At 47.6% G+C, this 12,140-nt stretch overlaps 1 protein-coding gene across 1 annotated transcript in view; it reads left to right on the top strand.

The window, feature by feature from the left end:
• MAP3K14 (mitogen-activated protein kinase kinase kinase 14) overlaps positions 1 to 11,881 on the top strand; it is a 15,153-nt gene extending 3,272 nt beyond the window's left edge. Inside the window, 12 exon segments of the mRNA XM_010188759.1 lie at positions 1 to 355; positions 1,407 to 1,544; positions 3,237 to 3,366; positions 4,085 to 4,216; positions 4,632 to 4,736; positions 5,406 to 5,569; positions 5,945 to 6,095; positions 6,718 to 7,068; positions 8,199 to 8,305; positions 9,583 to 9,727; positions 10,277 to 10,377; positions 11,717 to 11,881. The exon segment at positions 1 to 355 is cut by the window's left edge and continues 5 nt beyond it. Coding sequence (XP_010187061.1) covers positions 1 to 355; positions 1,407 to 1,544; positions 3,237 to 3,366; positions 4,085 to 4,216; positions 4,632 to 4,736; positions 5,406 to 5,569; positions 5,945 to 6,095; positions 6,718 to 7,068; positions 8,199 to 8,305; positions 9,583 to 9,727; positions 10,277 to 10,377; positions 11,717 to 11,881 — 2,044 coding nt within the window.
• Positions 11,882 to 12,140: the final 259 nt, after the last annotated feature.

Here is a 12,140-nt window from a genome sequence, read left to right as displayed (position 1 = left end):
TCCCTACAACATAATACCCCCTCACTTCCCGCATCTGGACAGCCCTCTCCATGCCATGAAACGTAACGCTCTGGAGCCGTACTTCCACGGTGATCTCCACTATCCCGACAGTGACCATCGCTTATCTGGCCTCAACTTAGAATACAGTTTCCCCAAATGCGTCAACCAGTCCATGAAAACCAGTTCGGACAAGATTTCTGTGGAAGAATACTTGGTAGATGCCTTGAAGGGGAGCGTGAGTCTCGGCGAACCACAGAATTTAGCCAGCCTAGCCAAGACGTGGAGAGGAGGTGGTCTGGACCCAGAGGAACCGTTTCATGAAGCAGATGGAAATGAAGGCGTGCTACTTAATGAGGTGATCTTCTGACCCTGCATGCTTGTGTCGCAGAAGGCAAAGCTTCCCCTGGGCTCCAGAAGAGAGATGATGTGCATCCATGTGCTAGCTTCTGTAACAGGACTGCATTTTCTGAATGGTCCTTGATACGGTTGCAGACTGCCGGTCAAGGATGTGGTTTTGTTTTTTGTAGGATATCAAGTCCTGTCTTAGATTGGTGGCTTTAATTTGTTTGCTCATTCACAAAATACGCGTGCTTCTCATGTGAGAAGTGTTACCATGCTTGGTCTTCCAACATGTCTTTTCTGTTTGGCTGTGAAAGACCCCAGTCCATTCAGGTGAACCCTCTGCGATATTGCATTGGCTGTAGATGACCTGGACCGCGACACAGGCAGAAACCAGGGACGTGTAGATGGGGAAGGTGCAAAAAGCAGGTCTGCTGCCTCTGGTAGGAAGCCAGCAACTTGCCCTGCCCAAATGCAGGACTTAAGCATTGCAAACACATGTAAATCTGAAAGACATGATTCATTTCTTCTGAATTCGTTTCTCTCTCACCACCTCGAACTCCTCTGAGAGAGAGGAGTCTTCTCTGGAAGCGGTGTGACCCTGTTGGTGTTGTCAGTGGAGTTCAGGGTGTGAGTTACCTGCCTGGATGCGTTACGCTGACACCCAGGGCACGGTCTCGGTCTACTGACTATAAGAAAGGTTTAGTTCACATGTAGGTGTCTACATTTAGTGACGTGAATCTTGTTTTGTTTGTAGGATTTAGCTGTGTAGTTGTGTCCTGCATGTGAGGGGAATAGTTTGGAGCTCCAAAGCTGTCCAAATACCAGTGGCCTTTCTTTACAACAATGGGATGCACTTACTTAGATCAGACAGAGCCCTCAGAAATCAAGTAGATCCTCCCATCCCGTATCATTTCATCTGCAGCCCGTGACAGGAGTAATTTTGTACAGGGGTTTTTAGCGAGGTGTGGCAGTGTCTGTCATTGTGCTTTTCCTGAAAATGCAGGAGCTTAACAGTTGAGTGTTTCTTTCCTTGCTTCATCTTGTTTTCTGATTTTAACTTCCAGAAACTAAAGCCAGTGGATTACGAGTACCGAGAAGAGGTTCACTGGACCAAGTGTCACGGTTCCTTGGGCATTGGCTCTTTTGGAGAAGTGTACAAAATAGAGGACAAACAGACGGGATTTCAGTGTGCTGCCAAAAAGGTAATTACGTGGGAGAAAGGGGGGTTTCCTGGCACCATAAGGCATACGGAGACAACAACCTTCTCCTTCCAGCTGCCATGGGCTGTGGGTGCCTTGTGGTACAGTCGCAGTGAAATCCTGCAGTGGTTATGTCCAAGGAAACACTTCAAGGTGATGGCACAGAGAGAAGGAGCAGACAGAGAGCCTGTGTGTGCACAGGGGCTCAAGCTTAGCAGCCAGAAATACGTTCATTTGGCCTTCAAAGCTGCTACGAGGGCTCTTGGGGTTTGGGCTGAGACAGGCCAGGAGAGCAGAGATTTCAGAAGGAGCCGAGTGTGTTCTTAGTGACTGCGGGGGAGAAACAACTGCTTATCTAACTGTGCTCATCATAAAACACGTCCAAGGTAAATGGTGACATGGCAGGTGCTGCTCTGTTGAAAAAAGAATCAAGTAGGAAAAAATAAGGCTGTTGGTAGGCACTTAAAACAGAGAGAGCTTTCATCTCTTCAGTGAGTGTCATGTGAGATACTGGCACGTTGAAAAGAGGAGATTTTGTTACAGACACAGCAAAGGATGTGTATTTTTCCAGAGGTTGGCATAATAATCCATTGTACACCGGGACACACCGTTGTCACACAATATATGAGGTGTGTGGAATGTAACTTGAATCAGGGCATTGATTTGTAGGCAGCCATGGGGGTGCCTGCGAGGTGAAGGCAGAGTGATAATGCAAGTAGATGGTGAGGATGTAAACTTTGCTGTTTGAACTTAACACCTGAATCGTTTCCTCACCTCTGCGAACAGATGTTCCTCAAATCACCCCAGTAGAAAACTTCAGCAAGTGTGTGGGAAGCGTTTGTCTTGAGTACCAAAATATTCTATGCTAAAAGAATTGCAGCTTGCATTTTTTTTAATTTAAAATGTTTGCTTTTTCCTGCATGCGTTGGTCTCAACTTGATGTGCTGCCTGTGGAAAGATGTAAGTGGCAAGGCTCGTGTAGTTTTTTTAACCGTTTCATTTGTCAGCTGTATAGAAACAAACATCTTGTAAGCGTGCCGAAAATTATTTCCTGTTCTGCATCCTCACATTTTAGATGTTTTCTAATTTATTACCCATTTTGCAAATACATGGTCTTAGGAGAAATACCTGGTACTAGTGGGGTGTATTTTCAGGAAGGAGGAGTGGTAGTGCTGAAAAGACAGACATGGGGGTAGGAGAAGCAAAAGTCGTCCAAAATGTCCTTATTTTCTTCCTTAATTACTGCAGGATTTCCAAGGATACTTCTGTAGATCAGAAACACATCATCTCAGAGCAAGCCCTTGAAGCAGTGTCTGGAGTTACCGCTGTCTGCCTGTGTTAGCGGGGGACTGCCTGACCTCCCTTCACCATACTTGGTGCTGTGAGCACCTGCTCTCCAAATTCTTGAGATTAAAGAAAACCAGCTTGCAGCTGGATTGCTGACAGTGGAGAAACATGATACATCCTTTTCCCACCAGAACCTTCATGACTCATGTTTTCCTTCTGGTCTTCAGCAAATTCTTGGTTTATTTTGTTTGGCCAAACTTAGTGATCGGAGTTTTTCTTTAACCATTTTTTCTGTGCAGGTTGAGTACACCTACAAAGTGCAGGACACTCTCACCCAAGCATTGGGAGGGACAATTCTGCCGGGATTCATCACAAAATTTGTTGAGTGCTTCTTCTTTGTTTCCGTAGGTCCAAGTTGAACACTTCCGCGCGGAGGAGTTAACGACGTGTGCTGCAATTACAAGCCCTAAAGTTGTCCCCTTGTACGGCGCTGTGAAGGAAGGACCCTGGGTGACCATCTTCATGAAGCTGATGGAGGGTGAGAAAGGAACAGCAGCAATGGAAGCACCTTTGTCACTGCTGAGTGCAGGGGACCTTGATCTCCTCTTCCTCCTGCCCCAATTTTAAATCTGTTCATTCTTTGGTGTATCCAGAGCGTTCCTAGCGTTAGTTCCTGAGCGGGTCGGGATAGGTATGTGTAACCCTGCTGGTGTGTGGCAATGGTCTTTCTTGGGGGTAATCATTTCCAATCCTGCCTCCCTCCAGTTCAAGATGTGCATCTCTTGAACAGCAGCTGCAGTTTCTCACTACAACACACAGCTGGTGCTGGGTTTTGCTTTCATGTTTATTTGCATGGCACCACGTAAAGCACATTGTACTGGAGCAGGAGATGCCGTATCAGCAAACACAGAGGCTTCCATTGCCTGATGCTCCTTTTTCGAGCCAGGACCATGGAAAACAGCCTATGAAGGAGCAAGCTGGAGATCGGTAGCACGTAGAAGTGTCTGACATGATCACAGAGCAGTTGCTTTTGATACAAAACAGCACCATTAAACTGACACTAAGCAAAAGGCTTCACAGAAGAAGGCAGTTTCTGTGGGCAGTAAGAACTCTGGGAATAAAAGACCCATGTATGGAAGATAAGGGCTGTCAGACCTGGCAGTTCTCATTTCTTCATCAGAGACAACGAGGAACGCTGTTGATGCTGGGGGGAATTTAAAGATAAGCTAACGTGGACTTTCTGGATTCCTTTCTAGGTGGCTCACTAGGCCAGCTAATTAAACAGAGCGGCTGCCTGCCAGAGGACAGGGCCCTCAGTTATTTGGGCCAGGCATTAGAGGGCTTGGAGTATCTTCACGCTCAAAACATTCTCCATGGGGACGTAAAAGGTAGGGTGGTACAGGGTACCTTGTTCTTCCCTTCTTCTTGCAAGAGACAAACAGCTTGGAGATGAAGGTACTGCGTGGTAAAAGGTTATTAACCAGATTTTTCATCTCTACATTTGAGATTAGAGCTTGGTTCGGGACAGCTGGGCATATCATGTTTGTCACCTCTTCTTTCTGTCATCTGGTGGATCTGACACGCCGTTTGCCCGGAGGAATCTCCAGGGCAGATAACTGCTGGCTTATAAGTAGAAATAATTATAGTTCTGTTCTTGCTTAAGCCAGTGACACTCCACGGGAGTGATTGACCTTGCTTTGGGCTCAGAAAACTGCACTTCTGTGGGCTTCTGCCTTTTTCTTTTCCCATCTCAGTGACAATAACACCAGGGCGAGTGACTAATTGAAACCTTCTCCTTGCCAGCGGAAAATGTGCTGTTGTCTGACGATGGAAGCAGGGCTCTTCTGTGTGACTTTGGTCACTCGGCTCACCTTCATCCGGACGGCCTGGGGAAGTGCTTGGTCACAGGTAAGGATTTACTGCTGCGATTCTGAAGCATCGCCCTACTGACTCATTCTTTCATTTGAACATTTACATGTGGCTCGTTTGCAAGCAACTGTATTTTCCAGACTTAACGTTGCTGGTCACGTTGCATTCATTGATGTTCTTGTGGTGTATCCCGCTGACAGCTGAAATAAACTCCAGGTTGGAAGGTGGTCCTTGTCTCCCAGTCTGGGAGGCTGTTGTATTTTTTGTAAGATTATGTCAGCAGACTACATTCAGTGCAAGAAACCACATTGAAACTTAAAAATTAACTCTGGCATTTTGTGCCACCTCACTGAGCAGCTGGGGAGGGATCCTGACTTCCACCCAAGCACAACTCCTCACTGACTTCTGGGCAGTTCAACCTTACAGTGCTTTTTAGTGCAGCTGTTGAAATATATGTTTTATCATGCTGAGCTCACCAGTGGAGGGTCACGTTATGCCTCACAGATTTGCTGGGAAGGAGAGCTTAATACTGATTCTGTGCATAAGGGATGGGACTGATTTGGAGATGGAGCCTTTGAACAGCTCACAAGAGCTTTTTTGGGTTCAGGTGACTTGTTTCTCCCTTTAACTGAAAAGACACGGAGGCTTCCCAACAGTTGCACTATAAAACAATCATCATGCAGCGAGTTTTCATTTGAATGGTTTTAGGGAACTATGTGCCTGGCACGGAGACTCATATGGCCCCGGAGGTGGTCATGGGAAAGCGCTGTGACTCCAAAGTGGATGTGTGGAGCAGTTGCTGCATGATGCTGCACATGCTTAATGGGTGCCACCCTTGGACCCAGTATTACAATCACCCGCTCTGTCTAAAGGTGAGTGAACTGAGGTATCCCCAGTCTGTAAGCCTCCAAAATCTCCTTGTTCCTAGCTAGAGAGCAGTCATTTCGGGAAGGCTGGCTGAGAGCCACCTGGGCACTTACAGTGATGCCAGCCCTGCTCTGGAGCTGATCATTTCTCACGCCTCTGACACTGCTGCGCAGTACGCAGGCTAGGGCTGTTTCTTTCATATCCTGCTCATGGCTTGGGTGTGACTTTTTAGCCATTCAGCTGTAATAAATATTACTGCTCAGCTCTCTCATTTAATGCTGTAATTTCAGTTGGAAATGCTGTCGGGGTGGGAAGAACCTTTCTGAAATCAAATGAAACCTCTCTGGTCTAACCTCTTTCACTTCCTGTTTGTTACACAGATAGCTAAAGAGCCACCTCCTCTGAGGGAAATTCCACCTTCCTGCAACCCTCTCACTGCTGAGATCATTAAAATGGGGCTGGAGAAAGAGCCTGTTCAGAGGGCAACTGCGTCTGAACTGAAAACTAAGACCAGTGTCGCGCTTGAAGAAGGTAGAAATGTCCTGTATCTAAAGCATCTTATCCTTAGTGGTAAAGTGGGTAGCTGCTAGTTCAGTCAGAGTGGTCCAACTGGAAATATCAGTATGTTTTACTGGTCAGTTTATTCTTCCCACAGGCTTCAACATTGATTTATATTTTGGAGTTGATAGCTTTTGCCAACAGCTGGGTGTTTCTTGCCGAAATAAATTACAATTTCCTGTGTGCTGTCACACGCTTCTTCTTCCTTCTGTGCTTGAAGCAGATGATGCTGTGCTTTGTGTGGGCTTGTTAAGGTGTGTGCTGTGCTCAGCTCATGTTCAGCTGAAGGATCAGCTGCACCCAGTGAGCTAGAGCAAACCTGAACACAGGTTTATTGCATCCCGACCTGTGCCTCGTGCTGTGGTCCAGTCTTGCCTCTAAGACTGTCCATCATTTATCCATCATTTATTTCAGCTTAATCCCACTGAGAGGTTCAGTAACACAACAAAAGTCTGGAGAGGTGATCTGGTTTTGTCTTCTGAAGAAGTTGGGCATTTTACAGCCAGATGTGGTTCAAAAACTCTTACTGTGAAGGAAAACTTTTACCTCTTGTTTGATAATTTTGATAATGTTTGCATGCTTTTTGTCCTTGCAGTGGGAGGTGTGACGAGCCCCTGGAAAGGTGAATACAGAGAGCCCAGACACTTCTCTTTGAACAAAGAGAACAACCCACAGACATCCTTGTCCCCAACAGTGAGCCCAGTTTCTGAGACTGGTTCTGACCCAAAACTGGCAGAGAAAGGTTCTTGTGCGAGCCCAGCCCTGCCACCACCACCTCTGGAGCAGACGGAGGAGGTCGAGGGAGCCCCTTGGAACATGTGCAAGGATTTATCGGGGACCTGGGATCCTCCACCGCTCTCCTCAACTCCTCTGCCCCTGAAGAGCTGCAGCCATGTGGAGAGAGCAGCAACCATTTCAGAACAAGAGCTTCAGCAGCTGGAAATAGGTAAGCAATGCGCTATGTAGGGAGTTCAGCTTTATTCCTTGAGAGCATGATAAAAATACAGCTGCTTTCTCTTGGCCTCTTGACAGTTATCTCTGGGTTTTGAGCTTGGATGTAATTTTGTTCATAGTTCCTCTCTCGTTACACAAATTGCTCACCTTTCCTTGAAATTACCAAAACTAGTAGTTCTTAACCAGTTAAAGATGCCACAGAGGTGCAGTGGTCAGGATTTCCTTCCAGTCTCTGAACAGCAGAGTGAAATTCTGAGAGAGGTGCAGGAACCTCTTGAACCAAAGCCAGTTTCAGACTTGTGCTTATGCACACTGTGTAAACAGTGTCTGCAATTCCAACTTCGTCGGAAATTTCAGGTTTTCAAACATAATTCTTTTAATAGAGGCATAAGCCTGTGGGATGGGAGACGTCTAACACAGCAGTGTAGTTAAAATCACCCCGCAGCTGTTTTAGTATGGGCATTGAAAACCTATAGCCACCAGCCAATGAATTTGATTACCAGCAGTACGTCCAGTGTGAAAATCAGTGAAGTGATAGTCCAGTTCATTGCCCCAGTGTAACTCAACCTTTCACTTTTTTAGTCCTGTATTTTCTAGTCTCTGTAAATGAATTGAAAACTTCAAGCCAGGAAAAAAGGTGTCATGAGGTGTAACTGTTGTCTCAGAACTGAGTGGCACTTTAGGGGTTGCTGAGGGTCTGCTTTCTCCTCAAATGGCTTTGGGTGTAAGGTCTGGGTGTTACTGTGCCAGTTACTGCAGGACTTGAGTGCAGTTTGACCTTTCCTGGGGAAGCCATGGGTGGATCTGGAGTGAAGACCGACAGGGGACATAACAGGCAAGAGCTGGGAAATTCTGGGTGCTGGTCCCGTCTCTGGCATCTTGGACATCACTGCACAATTCCCCTCTCCTTTCTGGCTCCGTTTCCCTGTCTTCACAGCGGTGGCCACAGTCTCTACTTAGTAGAGGAATCGCGTGTCATGTGTTTTGCAGACACCAATACCCACATCTGTTCGATAATGCTGAAGAAGCTTTGGGTATAAACTGCAGTAACTGTGATTAGAGCAGGGAGGCATGAAAGGAAACACTGGAAACGTCTTCCCTTCTCTTCCCTTTTGCTCGCAGAACTGTTTTTGAACAGCCTTTCACAGCCTTACTCACTGGAAGAGCAAGAACAAATGCTTTCCTGCCTCAGCATTGACAGCCCCTTTGTGTCGGACGCCAGTGAGAAGGTGAGCGTGAGCGGGTGCAGCCGAGTGGCTGCGGGTGAGAAGGGGTGGCAGGGCAACCACCGCTGGGCAACTGGAACCTGTGGCCACTTGTTCCTTGTGTTTGTTGCTGCTCTTTGGCACCCAGTTTGCTGGAGAGCTCCTTGGGAGGAAACCTTTGTTCTTGGGCATTATTTAGGATTGTGGCTGTTCTTTACTGTCCAGCATGGATCCTTTTCCTCTGTTGTGGAGTTGCAATGAGCACCAAGTGTGTAGATATGGGGAATCTCAGTGGCCTGGACCCTCTCTATGCAGAAGAAGGAGACTGAAGAAGCCGTGATGAGCCTAGGAGCTGTACCTCATTGCACCAAAGAGCTCTGCAGCCCAGGCTCTTCTTCCTGGCAGTGGCCACTGAAGGGATGTTTTGGGAAAGACCAGAATAGGGCAGAGGAGCAGAGACCCTAATCGTCAATGTTCATTCCTGGCCTGTGGGTCTTCTCCATGATCTTCTTTTAACCCATTGGTACTCATGACTTACATAGTCTCAGTTAGGTACATAGTAGGGTTAATCAGTTTTGTTTGCTCTGTCTCTGGTGTTCACAAGGTAGGGAATAGCAGTGAGAAACACTGCACAAGTCATGTTGAACCAGAGACAAGCACGAGCCCTCCAGTTGTTGTTTTCAAAGACACGGAGTCCAGACCTGAGTAGCCTGCCATCTGCAGGAGTCACTGCTGACTGTGATCATCTTTGGTTCCTATTTCTGTTCCTCTGCTCAGCCCTCTAATGCTTTTGGAGAGTTGTGCAGCACGGGATGTGACTCTGCTGGTTTGTTTTTTTCCCCTAATAACTAACCCTGACATTAATTTGACTTTTGGCTGGTACTCACCACTGTGCTGGTGTTGTCAGGTTGACCTCCTACAGCTCTTAAGATCCTGTAGACTTTCCCAAGCAGTACAGCAATGTAGGGTCTGCAGTTGTTTAGGTACAGGTCGCTGTTATTCCTGTGTGTTTACTTGTTACCGTTAGAATTTTTTCTGGTGCTTTATTCTCCTGTCACTCAGTACAGTAAAGCCCTCTCTTCTCATCTGACTCTTCAGCTGAGTATTGTTTTGACTGTTAAGAATACCTTGCATTGATATTCATCTCCTTTTCTAGTTGGCAGGTAAATGCTGAATAACTCAAGGCCCAGCCTTAGCTCCCTGTGGTTTTCTGCTTTTTCTTCCTGAGGTTATTTCAATGTTTATCTCCTGCAAGCTCATTTTCTTTAGGAGCCTTTGCCAACGTGTGCTTACTTCTGCAGAACTCCATGAAGGCCTCTCATAGCTTGAGGGACACCATGAGCTCTGGGATTCACTCCTGGAACAGCCAGGCCGATGGACAGAGCTTCAGTTGGAACAACCTGCTGCACCGCAGCCGGCACACAGACACTCCCAGCTACTTCAACGGTGAGTCTGAATGTCTCACGTTGGGATAAACGCTCAGGTAGCATTTTCCCAGTATCCAGAGGGTCGGGGATATGGAGTCTTTGAGTTCTCCTTACCCTTCAGGGGCTGTGTCAGCACAGACCCTCCTAAAAGTGCATGGGTTGTCAAGAGGCCACGTCTGCCCCAGTCACAGATGGGTGGAAAACACTCGGGTCTGTACAGTCCAGTAAAAGCCAGAAGGTCCTGAGAACACAATGCTTTGTATGCCTTGCCTCGTGCTACTGTCATGTACAAGAATATATGCTTTAAATGTCTACAAGGTAATTCTGAGGACACATTGTGCAAATCAATACATCTCTTCAGCTGCTTTCTTGCCTAAATCCAGCTCTGCTCTGTGAGTCATTGTTGTCTTCAGCCTCCACGCTCAGCCAAAGACCTACATAAATTAAATGCTTAATGACAAAAACGAGTTCTTCTGATCTATGTGCCTCGCTGGTCGGCTCTTCGGTGTTGGACTGTGAAGCCGTTATGCTTCCAGCAGAAGTTAATGACTGCTCTTGCACGTTTCAGGAGTGAAAATCCAGATCCAGCTGCTAAGTGGAGAAAATTTACACATCAGGGATTTCCACAGGACGAAGGTGGGAGACATTGCCACTGGGATAAGCAGCCAGGTGAGACAAGGAGCCGCGAGTTAGGTACAGCATTTTGGCTCAGGAGCAATTTCTTCCTTAACACAGCCTCGTAATGCCCCCAGACCAGGGACCCAGGAGTCCATGCAGGGATCCCAGTGACACATTTAGTAACGTAGCTTCAGTGCTGCTCGTATGAGTGTGGTACCAGAAGATGTTTTCTGAATCATAAGCCATTGCTGACTGCCGTAGGGACTATAGGGATCTCCATCTTAGAAGGTACCTGCGCTGCAGCTTAAAAACCCTTCTCCTCAACTAAAAGATCAGTTCTTTCCCCTCTCCCTGAAGAAGAATCACTGTAGGGCTTTCTCATCAGGAGCAGTAACACCAGCTGAGGGAAGTGGGCAGCGTCTGGCTGTGATGCTCCCAACTTGCTCAGTTGGAGGAGACGTTGGCAGACTCCAGTGAACCTCACTGTGGGCCTCTTTGGCAGTCCCTGAAAGAAACTGCTGCGTGTTTGTGGGACCGTGACTCATCTGAGTGTAAAATGTGGTGATCGTCTCTAAACAAAGAGGTTGCAGAAGCCCAGAAAGTGTTTTAGTGGTGCTGGTTCTCCTTGGCGTACTCTGTTCTCTTGGACATCACAACACAAAGTGTCGCTGGCCTGCAGAGGAATTCACGGTGCCCAAACGCAGTTCAACCACCAGCAATGGTCAGAAACTTGGGTGAGGCAGATCAGCAGCAGGGTGAATGCTACCTGGTCCAGCTTCTGAGATATGTTCTTAAGAGAGAATCACAGAATCACAGAACGTTAGGGATTGGAAGGGACCTCAAAAGCTCCTCCAGTCCAATCCCCCTGCCGGAGCAGGAACACCCAGATGAGGTTACACAGGAAGGCGTCCAGGCGGGTTTTGAATGTCTGCAGAGGAGGAGACTCCACAACCTCTCTGGGCAGCCTGGGCCAGGGCTCTGTCACCCTCACTGAGAAGAAGTTTCTTCTCAAATTGAAGTGGAACCTCCTGTGTTCCAGCTTATGTCCGTTACCCCTTGTTCTATCATTGTTTGTCACCGAGAAGAGCCTGGCTCCATCCTCATGACACTCACCCTTTAAATATTTATAAACACTAATGAGGTCTCCCCTCAGTCTCCTCTTCTGCAAACTAAAGAGCCCCAGCTCCCTCAGCCGCTCCTCATAAGGGAGATGCTCCACTCCCTCGATCATCTTTGTAGCCCTAAAGGTCAGGATGTTCCTGCCCAGGCACAAGCCTCTCTCCAGGAGCTTTTCTTGGGTTGGGAAGCTATTCTCTGGGTTTGATAGAGGCATACTATGTTCTGAAAGAGACCTGAAGTGCCACTCAGATCATTTTGCTCTGCTCCACAGATACCAGTCCCTGCTTTCAGTCTGGTCACTAAAGAAGGCCAGCCAGTTCACTACGACATGGAGGTCCCCGACTCTGGCATCGAGCTGCAGTGCACCCTGGCCCCCGACTGCAGCGTCAGCTGGACGTGGCGAGTCAAGCACGGTCAACTGGAGAACAGGCCGTGAAGCCGTTCCTGTTCTGGAGGTTTTTACCTTGTTGAAGGAAGGAATTGCAAAAGCTTCCAGCCACCCCCGCCATGGAGCACCCGGTGCAGTTGCTGGTGTTTTGTGCTGAAGTAGGATAGCGGCTCAGCAGCTCGCTGCTCTCGGGCCTCACCTCTGTTGTCTGTTCTGATCCAGTTCCAAGACACGTCCTGAGCTTAGGTGTTCCCCAGAACAGCAGGGATTGCTCGTTTTGGGTGTGAGTGTTAGGCTGAGCTTGAGA

This window comes from Mesitornis unicolor, unplaced genomic scaffold (assembly GCF_000695765.1).
Source record: "Mesitornis unicolor isolate BGI_N332 unplaced genomic scaffold, ASM69576v1 scaffold14057, whole genome shotgun sequence".
Lineage (NCBI taxonomy): Eukaryota > Metazoa > Chordata > Aves > Mesitornithiformes > Mesitornithidae > Mesitornis > Mesitornis unicolor.
Note: the sequence above shows the minus strand (reverse complement) of the source record. Positions and strands in the feature narration are given on the sequence as shown.